This window comes from Nerophis ophidion, linkage group LG12, assembly GCF_033978795.1.
Source record: "Nerophis ophidion isolate RoL-2023_Sa linkage group LG12, RoL_Noph_v1.0, whole genome shotgun sequence".
Classification (NCBI taxonomy): Eukaryota; Metazoa; Chordata; class Actinopteri; order Syngnathiformes; family Syngnathidae; genus Nerophis; species Nerophis ophidion.
Window position 1 is genome coordinate 65,065,266 of NC_084622.1, and position 14,084 is coordinate 65,079,349.

Genomic DNA, 14,084 nt, shown 5'->3' on the forward strand with positions numbered 1-14,084 from the left:
CGATAATCTCCCTGGTCAAGCATTCTCCCGAATTTTTCCCGATTTCCACCCGGGCAACAATATTGGGGGCGTGTCTTAAAGCCACTGCCTTTAGCGTCCTCTACAACTTGTCGTCACGTTCGCTTTTCCTCCATACAAACAGCGCTCTGACACAATCACAAAATATATGCAGATTTTACACACACACATACATGAGTGAATGCCATGCATACTTGGTCAACAGCCATACAGGTCACACTGAGGGTGGCCGTATAAACAACTTTAACACTGTTACAAATATGCGCCACACTGTGGATCCAATCCACATTTCGGGAGAACATCTGCACCGTAACACAACATAAACACAACAGAACAAATCTCCCGTCCAAAGGCAAAACCCAGTAACTCAATTTTGGTCAGAACTGAGCTGATAATAATTTTGGAGTTCCTAGGTGATATGTTTTACATTAGTCTATGCGATATTGTAATTTGTTCCGTAAGTAAGCTGTTACGCGCATGGCAGGACCTAGCAACTACTACACTGCGTTGATACAACAGAAAAACCTAGTATCTCAAGGGACCAATCGGAGCTTCTTTGTCAGTCGCCTTATTGTCTTTAATGAGACATTTGCAGGAATGGGGGCCGACGCTCAAGCTGATTATGTGATATTATGGCAGGAGGGGATATTTGGAAGATTGGCCCAGGACGTTGCAAGCACCTTCATTAAATGTATCCTTCTTGATTCTTCCCCTTGCATACTCTTTTGGGCGGAGAACTGTGGAGGTCAAAATAAAAACTGGACGCTGTACACGGCTCTTGCCCAATGTGCAAACACAGAATGGGGCCCACTTAAGATTGTGATAAAATTTCTAGAGAAAGGGCACATGTTCATTAGAGCAGACTCAATCCATGGCTCAATCGGCAAGAAAATGAAAGCTCAAGAAAACATCTATACGTTTGATGACTTTGTAGATCTTTGTAAGACAGCATCGAGATAGATTTGTTTTCCTTTGTTTTCTCAAAATCAGCTAGAAGTGAGTTACAAGGTTTTACCTTTTGACGGGAGAAATACCCGGAATCCCTTGCAGCACTAAGTCTGACAGGAGGCTACAATATAAAACCCTGTAACTTACACATCTGTGAAGGCACCATTAATGCTGAAAGGTACATACAGGTTTTGGAGCAACATGTGTTGTCATCCAAGCAACGTTATCATGGACGCCCCTGCTTATTTCAGCAAGACAATGCCAAGCCCCGTGTTACAACAGCGTGGCTTCATAGTAAAAGAGTGCGGGTACTATGGGACGGCGTGGCGCAGTGGAAGAGTGGCCGTGCGCAACCCGAGGGTCCCTGGTTCAAATCCCACCTAGTACCAACCTCGTCACGTCCGTTGTGTCCTGAGCAAGACACTTCACCCTTGCTCCTGATGGGTGCTGGTTGGCGCCTTGCATGGCAGCTCCCTCCATCAGTGTGTGAATGTGTGTGTGAATGGGAAAATGTGGAAGTAGTGTCAAAGCGCTTTGAGTACCTTGAAGGTAGAAAAGTGCTATACAAGTACAACCCATTTATTATTTATTTATTTATTTACTCTCCTGGCCCGCCTGCAGTCCAGACCTGTCTCCCATGGAAAATGTGTGGCGCATTATGAAGTGTAAAATACCATAGCCGAGACCCCGGACTGTTGAAGGACTGAAGCTCTACATAAAACAAGAATGGAAAAGAATTCCACTTTCAAAGCTTCAACAATTAGTTTCCTCAGTTCCCAAACGTTTGAGTGTTGTTAAAAGAAAAGGTGATGTAACACAGTGGTGAACATGCCCTTTCCCAACTACTTTGGCACGTGTTGCAGCCATGAAATTCTAAGGTAATTATTATTTGCAAAAACTAAATAAAATGTATGAGTTTGAACATCAAATATGTTGTCTTTGTAGCATATTCAACTGAATATGAGTTGAAAAGGATTTGCAAATCATTGTATTCTGTTTATATTTACATCTAACACAATTCCCCAACTCATATGGAAACGGGGTTGGTAGATCAGCTTTGTGTTCCTGCATGTTTTAGTAAATTAGCCCTTAGTTGTGGGCCAAGTTCAATAAGATACTCTTTATCTGAAAAATATACACATAAAATCCCACCTGTGCGTGCTTTGCCTCCCAAATGCCACGGGCTCAGATCCGAGGCTCAGACGGATTGAGTTCCGCGTCAAATGCATTTAACCTGCACATCCCAGGGCATGCACACAAACACAAGCAAACACACCTGCACATTTATGCAGAGGCATACACAGCAGCAGAGTTACGAGCGAAACTCCACTTTTTCCCCCCTCGCTATTTCATGCGGCGCACGATCCCTCCTTCCCAACTACCACAAACGTCCATTGGTCCTCCTCTCTCGGCGTCCTCAACCCGTCTGCAGGTCACAGCTCTGGCGTGCCAAAGTCAGTGGTACAAGCGAAATGTCAGGGAGTGGGGAGACACTACAAGCAGGAGGCTTATAAGTGAAATACCGGAATGCATTTCCACAGACGAAAGAGCAGAGTGAGGCGGTTGGACGAAGAAAAAGTTGCGGGAATGCATAACCTAAACGCACCCCAGCGACTTCACACACAGACCATGTTTTGATACCAGCAGTCTAACGTTTTAAATGCATTTCAGGTAAAAGTTTAGCTTCACACTTCCCCCATCCATCTTCTTCCGCTTATCCGAGGTCGGGTCGCGGGGGCAACAGCCTAAGCAGGGAAGCCCAGACTTCCCTCTCCCCAGCCACTTGGTCCAGGTCTTCCCGGGGGATCCCGAGGCGTTCCCAGGCCAGCCGGGAGACATAGTCTTCCCAACGTGTCCTGGGTCTTCCCCGTGGCCTCCTACCGGTCGGACGTGCCCGAAAAACCTCCCTATGGAGGCGTTCGGGTGGCATCCTGACCAGATGCCCGAACCACCTCATCTGGCTCCTCTCCATGTGGAGGAGCAGCGGCTTTACTTTGAGTTCCTCCCGGATGGCAGAGCTTCTCACCCTATCTCTAAGGGAGAGACCCAAACTCATTTGGGCCGCTTGTACCCGTGATCTTATCCTTTCGGTCATGACCCAAAGCTCATGACCATAGGTGAGGATGGGAACGTAGATCGACCGGTAAATTGAGAGCTTTGCCTGCCGGCTCAGCTCCTTCTTCACCACAACGGATCGGTACAACGTCCGCATTACTGAAGACGCCGCACCGAGCCGCCTGTCGATCTCACCATCCACTCTTCCCCCACTCGTGAACAAGACTCCTAGGTACTTGAACTCCTCCACTTAGGGCAGGGTCTCCTCCCCAACCCGGAGATGGCATTCCACCCTTTTCCGGGTGAGAACCATGGACTCAGACTTCCCCCATGTATTTATTTAATTTAAGGTTTTACTACTTACGTATAAAATACTACACGGTCTAGTTCCATCCTATCTTGCCGATTGTATTGTACCATATGTCCCGGCAAGAAATCCGCGTTCAAAGGACTCCGGCTTATTAGTGATTCCTAGAGCCCAAAAAAAGTCTGCGGGCTATAGAGCGTTTTCCGTTCGGGCTCCAGTACTCTGGAATGCCCTCCCGGTAACAGTTCGAGATGCTACCTCAGTAGAAGCATTTAAGTCTCACCTTAAAACTCATTTTTATACTCTAGACCAGGGGTAGGGAACCTATGGCTCGGGCTTTGTTCAGTTTTAAATTTTGGCCCACTCTGTATTTGAGTTTGACACCCTTGCCCTAGGCAGTATGGGGAGGGGGTCGGCTGTTGCCCACATATGTGGTCCTCTCCAAGGTTTCTCATAGTCATCATTGTCACCGACGTCCCACTGGGTGTGAGTTTTCCTTGCCCTTATGTGGGCCTACCGAGGATGTCTTTGTGGTTTGTGTCGTGGTTTGTGCAGCCCTTTGAGACACTAGTGATTTAGGGCTATATAAATAATCATTGATTGATTGATCGATGTATTTGGTCCAGGCCAGGGGTCGTTGAAAGAGCCATATTGGAACAAAAAAACAAGTCGGTCTGGAGCTGCAAACAATGAAAAGCTGTATGTAAGTCAATTGTCTATATTAGCTATACTAGCCTACTATCAAAATTGACTATGTGTCGCAGGCTGAAGCAAATCTTTGTTGACAGAAATGTTGAATTGTTATATTTTTCACAACATTGGAAAACATTTCTAAATGAGAGGCTACTCAGAAGGTGAGATAACTCCTGGAAATCACTCGCGTTTAATGGCCAAAGGTAAAGGTATAGACGTGTGTGTCCAAGTTAAAGGAAACGGCAGGCGGTCTTCTTCTAATAGAATTATTACAATCTTTGGCAGGCAAGGTAATGTTTGCTGTGGTCTGGAACAACATTGCTCACACCAACAATCATCTGAAATGCAGCCAATATTACATGCAGATAATGGTAAATGGGTTACACTTGTATAATGCACTATTTCTACATTCACCCATTCACACACACATTCACACACTGATGGCGGGAGCTGCCATGCAAGGCGCTAACCAGGTGCCATCAGGAGCAAGGGTGAAGTGTCTTGCTCAACGGACGTGACTAGGAAGGTAGAAGGTGGAGATTGAACCAGGAACCCTCAGGTTGCTGGCACAGCCACTCTCCCAACCGCGCCACTCCATCCCCATAGTGTATCTTAAGACATGCAAATATAAATTATATACAAAGAGGATAAAAGTAAAGGATATTAAATGCGCTCAAGTATACCTGCAAATGAGGCATGATGATGCCTAAATAGCACGTTAGCATTGATTAGCTTGCAGTCATGCACTGACCAAATATGCTTGATTAGCACTCCAACGTGTCAATAACATCAACAAAGAAAACATTTTTGCTTTCACGCACAGCATAAAATGTTTGGTGGACAAAATGAGACAAAGATGTTGTTACAGGTAAGCAAGCTGTTGCGTCACAGTCCATGGTGAGTTCAAGACCCGACGAAATTAGTAGGCCAAAACAACGTTCACCAAATACTCTCTTCAGTGAAGCATTCACACAAACATGTTTCGAACCATTGGGAAGGTTTGTGTCATGTTTGTCTTCAAACAAAAAACAAGCTAAAACAAAAGAACATATTTATCCATTTTTTAATCCTTTTTTAAAAATGCTTAGGTGGCACTAAAGAGCCGCGGGTTGCTGACCCTCGATCCAAGCTGTTGCTGCTGTCAATAACCATCCAAGCACAACCATAACGGCATAGCTCGGTTGGCAGAGTGGCCGTGCCAGCAACTTGAGGGTTGCAGGTTCGACTCCCGCTTCCGCCATCCGAGTAACTGCCGTTGTGTCCTTGGGCAAGACACTTGACCTACCTGCTCCCAGCACCACTATATCAAGCGCTTTGAGTCACTAGAGAAAAGCGCTATATGAATATAATTCACATAATGTTTCTGCTGACAACATGTTCCCTTTCAACTGCTTCTTAAAAGGTTTCTGTCATGTCTGTTGATCATGTTTATGTTTGGCCATGTGCTGTTTGACCTTTGGACTCCTGTTTTTTGACTCCCTGTTTTGTCACGATGACAACCAATCAGTTCACCTGTCCTCACAACTCATGCACCTGCTTTCAATCACCACATCACTATTTAAGCCTGTCGTTTTCTGTTGGTCGTCCTGGCGTCATTGCGATCTTTTCTTGCTCTGTGCTGACTTTATTCATGCCTTGCCATAGTTTCCTGCTTCATGCCATGCCGGGTAAGTTTTGTTTATGTTCATAGTTTGTTTATGCGTTAGTTTTGTTCCAAGTTGTGCCTCCCCTGTGAGCGCTTTTTGTTTGTATCTTTTTTTTTTAGCTAAAATTAAATTAAGTTTTTACCAACACGCCATGTCCCGAGTAGTCCGTCTTCCTTCCTGGGAGAACGACCCCCCCCCCTTCTTGACAGTTTCATAGGAAATGAGCAGAAAACCAACTCTGAAAGTTGGTATCACTGATCCAAATTTAAGTTCAAAGCCATGTATTGCGCTATTTAGACTTTACAGCGCCCTGTCATCCATCACACCTTCAGGTACGCCAACCCCCTCACATCGCTAAAAAAACGTCTCCTGAGAAAACTTTGCATGATGTTGCGTTTGATACAGACACCATCTATATTTCACAGCACATAAAGCCGCCTCAATTATTTGAGCAGTAAAGTCACAACCGAGTGGTTTTATTGTCTCGGGTCATTATCATACCCCTGTGTTTGGTTAACTCTATTTGTAATTGTAATATAACTACAGTGGCGGAAAAAGAGGATCGAATTAAGCAGAAATTGGGCCAAAAAGCCAATGAAAACCAATGAAGAGTAGCTCGCATTGTGTGGCGTTCTTTGGGGGAATAAATATATATTATTGAGGAAAAAGTACACAGCGTTTCTATCTGTACCAGTTGAAAGTTTATTCAACTAACAAAGCAATGTGCTATGTTGACGAGGTCAATAACCATAGAGACTCCCAAATTTCAGTGCCCCTCGCGAAAATCTCCCGGGGCAACCATTCTCCCGAATTTCTCCCGATTTCTACCCGGACAACAATATTACACTTACACTTAAGATGTGACTTTAAGGTTTTACTACTTACGTATAAAATACTACACGGTCTAGCTCCATCCTATCTTGCCGATTGTATTGTACCATATGTCCCGGCAAGAAATCTGCCTTCAAAAGACTCCGGCTTATTAGTGATTCCTAAAGCCCAAAAAAAGTCTGCGGGCTATAGAGCGTTTTCCGTTCGGGCTCCAGTACTCTGGAATGCCCTCCCGGTAACAGTTCGAGATGCCACCTCAGTAGAAGCATTTAAGTCTCACCTTAAAACTCATCTGTATACTCTAGCCTTTAAATAGACCTCCTTTTTAGACCAGTTGATCTGCCACTTTTCTTTTTTCTCCTATGTCCCCCCATCCCTTGTGGAGGGGGTCCGGTCCGATGACCATGGATGAAGTACTGGCTGTCCAGAGTCGAGACCCAGGATGGACCGCTCGCCTGTGTATCGGTTGGGGACATCTCTACGCTGCTGATCCGCCTCCGCTTGGGATGGTTTCCTGTGGACGGGACTCTCGCTGCTGTGGTGGAGCCACTATGGATTGAATTTTCACAGTATCATGTTAGACCCGCTCGACATCCATTGCTTTCGGTCCCCTAGAGGGGGGGTTGCCCACTTCTGAGGTCCTCTCCAAGGTTTCCCATAGTCAGCATTGTCACTGGCGTCCCACTGGATGTGAATTCTCCCTGCCCACTGGGTGTGAGTTTTCCTTGCCCTTTTGTGGGTTCTTCCGAGGATGTCGTAGTTGTAATGGTTTGTGCAGTCCTTTGAGACATTTGTGATTTAGGGCTATATAAATAAACATTGATTGATTGATTGATTGATTGATTGATTGATTGATTGATATTAGGGGCGTGCCTTAAAGGCACTGTCTTTAGCGTCCCTACAACCTGAAAAGGAGACTATTATATGTCTCTGTTATCCATAGGTTTATCTATAACCCTGAGCTATTTTTCAGCCGCCACGTTAATACACTGACACACAACATCCGGATTCCCATCATGCAATGCTTCAAAACTACAAAAGTAGTCATGTCCAAAAACATCAAATCAAATCAAATATATACATAATATAAGTACACCCCCCAACCCCAACCACAAATTGGTCTCTGGCCACACTTTGGACACCCCTAGCATCAAGAAGAGATGGTACAATTATTATTGATATCACTTTAAAGTCCTTACCTGACGCTCTGCAGCTGTAATGTGTCCGGGTCTGTGGCATTGAGGGAGGCTACAAAACTCTCGACTGGAATGTTTTCCATCCTGGTGACAAACAGCGGGTCGGGGAAGAAGACCGGTCCTTCATTAATATCCAAAACTCGGACTTGGACGGTTGCTGTGGAGCTGGGGCCGTAGCCAACATCGGGAACCAGAGGGTCCTCATTTTCCACTTTGATGAAGATCTTGTGGAATGCAGTGCCTTCATAGTCCAGACCCTTAACAAATAAAAGTACGAGTCAAACCCAAGAAACGAAGAATATTTTTCAGACAAAATACATCTACCTTGATAACGGACAGCATTCCCTCATTATTGTCTGGGTTGGTTTGGATCTCAAAGCTGCGTGTGGGATCTCCGTTGATTATGGAGTAGAGGGCTCGCCATGCCCCCGTGGCGGGGTCATCTCTGTCATCTACTGTCAGGTTAACCACCACACCAGTCGAGCCCTCATATACGTAGGCTTCAAACTGCAGAGACAAACACACAATATATATTAAGAGACTAAAAAAAAATCGCATTACGTCATGAGTAGACTGACTTTCGCGACGGTGGAACGAGATTTTCACACAAACATACCCAAAGGCACACACAGGATGACGATCAATAAAGGTGGATTGTATTAGGCAGGTTTATACCAAGCATTGTTGCTTGCCTACTGTTTACTACTGCACTCATTTTCAACAGACATTGCCGCCATGTTTGATCGTGGGAAATATTCTATCAATCAATCAATCAATCAATGTTTACTTACTGTAAATCGGCATAAATCACGAGCATCTCAAAGGGCTGCACAAGCCACAACGACATCCTCGGCTCAGATCACCGTGATCAAACTCCAATTATTCGCAATCAATGATCACAATCAAATAGCCCTAATTCAAGTTTATTCACAATACCATATAACAATTACAGTAGTGGTGAAATGTCATCATTTATAGATGTTGGTACGTGAAAGGGTCCCCCAAATAAGCTAGAAGAAGCTTTTGACAGGGGGTCCAAAGGACAGTATATATATGGAAAGATGAAAACATGGTAGCAAGCACAACAACACAAAATAAAAACAAAACAACAACAACGCTATATAATAAACACAAGATAGTAGTACCAAAGCAAGCAAGCAAGCATACACATACATACATACATACATACATACATCCATCCATCCATCCATCCATCCATCCATCCATCCATCCATCCATCCATCCATACATCCATACATCCATACATCCATACATACATACATACATACATACATACATACATACATACAACCATGCAAAACCCAACAGTAGACTACCTCACATGAGGCATTAAATATAGGTGGTTAATATGTAACTTTTCAGTTTCTTTTTTAAGTTAGAGAATGGATACAGCATCTTGAGGCTCTCATTAAGCTGGTTCCAAATCTTTGGTCCCCTGCATACAACACTGTGAGCGGTACAAGCCAGTAAACCATGTTTACCTGTTATCAGATCTAAGTTAGGAGTGTTGTGGGCATGCTGGGGATGGTAGATAGCAACCAAGCTACAGAGCCTAAGATTCAGCCTGTAAATGACTTGATAGGTTAAACAAGCATTTTGACAAATATTGAACTCTGTCAGTCTTAAGAGATGATATTTATGAAATAGATGAGGAGTGGGGGCATTAAACTTGGACCATGACAGGGCCCGTATAATTTTCTTTTGCATGGATCCTAATTTGTGAAGGTAAGTAGGGAAGGTGTTACACCAGATGATATTACAGTAGTTCAGATGTGCTTCAAAGAGAGTTTTGTATAAGGTAAGAAAAGCATAAAGAGGAAGATAATGACAAAGGTGAAAAAACAGGCCAAAATATTTGGATAATTTGTTTAAAAGATGGCTAATGTGACATTTGAAATTGAGGTATTCGTCAATGATGACCCCCAGGAATTTTGTGGAGTATACTCTCCGTATTTCCTGCCCTTTGATGTTGATATGGCAGTGCTCAGTATTTGTCCGGTTTTTATTAGAACAAAATAAAACACTATTTGTTTTATTTACATTAAGTGAGAGCTTATTGCATTTGAACCAGGAATCCACTTTCACAAGCTCTGAATTGACAGTTTCTTGTAGATGGTGTAGGCTCCTGTGTGAGGTAAACATTTGTATCATCAGCAAAAATTATTTTATGAAAAGTTTCGGAGGAGTTTACAAAATCATTTATGTATAGGATAAAAAGGAGATGCCCCAAGATGGATCCCTGGGGAACCCCATAATTTATGGTCATACAGGGTGAGTTGTGATCACATTGTTGTCTTCCGTAAAGGTAAGAACGGAACCAATCAAGAGGTACCCCTCTGACACAACAGTGATATAGCTTGTATAATAAGATCTCAAAGTCTATTGTGTCAAATGCCTTGGACACATCCAAAAAATGCCAATACCACATTTTCCTTCTTCAATACAGTCATTGACCTTTTCCAAGAGGTCGAGTATAGCCATACAAGTGGTGCTTTTTAACATTCATGCATTTAGGACAGATATAGGATGCACACAAAATGTAAGCTTCAAGTAGCGTTAAAAGGGCCGTCGCCTCTTAGACGCCGGTATCCTTAGTTAAAAATAAAATGGCAAGTCTGGACGACTCTGATCCTCTTACAAGAAGTCAAGACAGTTTTATATTTTAAGGCGAGAAGGTTTTCCCCTGCCTTGGTTCGCCCATCCACATGTTGTCGATCATCATGCTTAACATAATCAGTCCGTTCAAAGTGCCTTGTGTGAACATTAAAGTGATTCACGGTCTGACTTCAAGTTCTGTGTTTTCTGGCCGGTGTCAAAAGCTCCGCCCACATGGCGCCATGTGAGTCGATACCAACGTGTATCCATCAGCGGACATTGACATTTAACCTTTATACTAGTTAAGGAGATCCAATCATCCGGAGTGAAGTATCGACAGTTTGATGGCTGATGGCGTGGAACACAGTTCACCGCTAGGCTACGCCCACTACGAATTGGTACGATCATCCGACACACCAAATATAATCAATTTCTGACGTGAAGCTGAGTTATTCAAGTTTTCTGTTGGTTGGCGAGTCTCACAGGCTCTGACAGTCGATATCAAGATGTCGCCATGATCAAACATCAACATTTAACCTTCATTTAAGTTAAGGACATCCGAGTGAAGTATTGACAGTTTGATGGCTGATGGCGTGGAACAGAATTCACCGCCAGGCTCCGCCCACTACGACTTGCTACGATCATTGGCCCTTCAGGGTGTCATCTTCTGTCATGCACCCCAAATGTAATAAATATATGACCTCGTGGAGCCAAGTTTTTCAAGTGTTTGTGTCGTTTGGCGAGTCTCAAAGACTCCGCCCACATTTTAAGGCATTGGCTAGATTAGTTAGCAATTAATTGTCGCCCATCTGCCTTTTCACAATTTATCATCACCTATATGTGTAGATTTCTGTAATCGCAACCACATTTCATTTGGCCGAAGTTCCAAGGAGGAGTTCCCTTTTTTTTTTACCGAAAAATGGTCTAAAACCATCCATCCATACATTCATTTTCTACCGCTTGTCCTTCTCGGGGTCGTGGGGGCTGCTGGAAACCATTAGAGCAAAATTTAGGGCTATACCACAGCCATCTGTCAGTTTAGTTTCTGCCTCTGAACAGCTTAAACGCAAAAAGGACCGTTAGATTGGCGATGGCGTGGGGCAGGTTTTGCCGCTAGGCTCCACCCACTTTGAGTGGGTAGTGTTGCGTTTGCCCCGAGTTCCCTCTCAGGGAATTAAAGTCACTGGTCAATCCCAAGTTCTTTAGATGACATTTATGCTGAGTTAGAAGGAACATCAAGACAGGATAGTAATAACATCAAGTTTTACCGAAGCTTCAGGAGACCAGCCCACATTAATACAGTCATACTGTCATGGTCTAACATTCAAACGGAAAGAAACTATTTCTTGAATCGGAAAGCAGTCCCCCCAAAAAGGAATCCCCAACACTGATAAGATAAGGAGGGGGGTGTATCCTTTTCACATTCCAATGTCTAAAACACTACACAGACCTCTGTAGACAAAGAGAAACCGGTATACAGAGAATACCTGAAAAAGTTCTAGCTGCTCCAAACATGACTATGAACAAAGAAAGAACTCTTAAACATATATGCATTCTCCACAGTAGGAACAGGTAGTGATCCATCGGGCATTTCGGGGTGTCATCATCATCATCATCATCATCATCATCATCATCATCATTATCATCATTTCAAACACATACGATCAAGATTTGAATGTGTGGGGCCGAGTTATAAACGTTTCGTGTTTTGTGGCGAATCATCTGGGAAAATGTGGGGCGCCATGCCGCACCCACATTTTACGGCGTAGGCAAACTTTTTTTTTCCCGCAATTTATCATCAAGTATAGTGTAGTATCTATAATTTTAACCACGAGTCATTTGGCCAAAGTCCCTAGGAGGATTTTGTTAACATACTACCCCCTTTTTAACGTAAAAAAATGTCCAGAAACCATCGGAGCAAAGTTTGGCGCCATACCACGCACATATTTTATATAGGCAAAATTTATTTGCAATTTATCATCGCCCGTATTTGTAGTATCTGTTCTTTTATTTGGTCCCGGTCATGAGGAGGAGTCCATTAAAGTACGGCCCCGTTTTTTTTTTTACTGAAAAATGGAAGACGGAAACCAAGATGGACGATTTTCTGTTGGTTTTCCTGACACTTTAAATCATGATACATGCCTCCTGCAGTAGGTTGGCCTCATCTTTTCTCATTTTAAAGGTTGCGCTAGAGAGCCAGTTTTGAAATTTAATTTTCGAGAAATATAAAATTGTTTGCAATACCTGACGCGCACAATATCGGGACTTTTCATGCATGTAAGGGCTTTAAAAAAGGTATCCAATTTTATAGAAAAAAACCTTGTGAGGAGTGACAACATTCGACAAGCACAACACCTTTGTTTGCACTTGAACTAATCATTAAGAAAGAATAGTTTACTTTTAATAGACGTTTTACTATTAAACCAGAGGAAACTTTTTTCGTGAAGATACAACTTCTGAACCAGTCTGCAGAGATTAGTTGCAAAACTATTCGGCCGTTCGGGACACGGGATTACAGATCTATGTAATTGTAAATAAACAAAACTGTTGAATAAGTATTTTAAGGACATGCTGGTGTAACTGTGTATGGTCATGTCTTACTGATGTTTGGCAATAAAAGTTAAAAAGAGTGCCGGACAACTACTTTGTGACTTTTTTTGGACACATCAACAACAAATTGAGAAAAACAACACATTCGGTTATTGTTTTTAGAGTGCACCCAGATATAAAGTACATAATATCAGTTTTCCTGCAGATGTTTAAATTACCGTTGCAATTCATGCATTTAAAGCACAAGGTCGGCGTTCCTGTGCTCGGAAACATCCTCTTCAAAAGCCGACCAATAACAGCTCAAACTCCGAATTTTTGAGAGGTGCATTAGGCTATATTTGTGGCCGCTGCCATACATAAGGACATTGCCTTTGAGCGATCACCCGCTGCCTTCGTCTTCTGTGGACAATCACGGCGACACCAGTGGCTGCGATTGTACTCACAGCTCCAAAACCATGGAATCGCAAAGCGTCCATTTTCTTAAAAGTGGAGTTTTACGATTTGAGATTTTCACGAGAAATATGGGTCGTGTTGCAAAAACAACCTTTCATGGAAACACCTACAAGTCGCAAATGTATTTTGTCGAAATTTTTGGAAAACTGCAATGGAAACACAGTTATGCTGGATCTCTCACTTTCCATTAACCAGGACGTCGTCTTTTCCTTTTGTGTCCTCAGTTCCATTGTTGTTGTTTACAATTTTGCCTTCATTTCATCACTCACTTATAAATGCATCAACACACATAAAGAGTGGAAACACACTTGTCCTTCATCGCAAATTCCTTCCAATGCTACTCATTCATTTTCCACTGTCAATCAAAACACCCACACTGATCGTGCTTGTCGAAGGAATCCAATTAATTAAAGAGCAAAGCAGTCTGCCAACAAAAGTCCGGGAAAAAAAGTACATGGCGGAAAGTTCCGGCCAGGTAAAGGTCTTTCTCTGTGGGTGTTTGTTTGTGCCAGCAGCATTATAGTGTCAAGGCTTACAGTGTAATCTTTCAAACGCCAAAGCACCCTACTTAGCAGCAGCCCAGGCCCGCTCTAGATTAATGCATCTCTTGTCAGCCCACGGTATTGTTGTTTCACAGATTACCTTCTTAAAGCTACACACTACTGAAAACCATTCATTTGTCTGGGGAGAGACAAACATTGATTTTGTCTTTATCTTTTCCTTTATTTATCCGATGCTTGTTTAAAGCACTTAAAACCATTCAGTCACTGA

General features: G+C 43.1%; 1 protein-coding gene across 1 annotated transcript in view; it reads right to left on the bottom strand.

Moving 5' to 3' along the window:
* The window catches only part of cdh13 (cadherin 13, H-cadherin (heart)), a 795,802-nt gene that overhangs the window by 167,649 nt on the left and 614,069 nt on the right, over positions 1 to 14,084 (bottom strand). Inside the window, exons 10-11 of the mRNA XM_061917999.1 lie at positions 8,019 to 8,201; positions 7,698 to 7,951 (exon numbers count right to left, since the gene is read on the bottom strand). Of these exons, the coding sequence (XP_061773983.1) occupies positions 7,698 to 7,951; positions 8,019 to 8,201 (437 nt within the window). The remainder of the gene's footprint in view (positions 1 to 7,697; positions 7,952 to 8,018; positions 8,202 to 14,084) is intronic.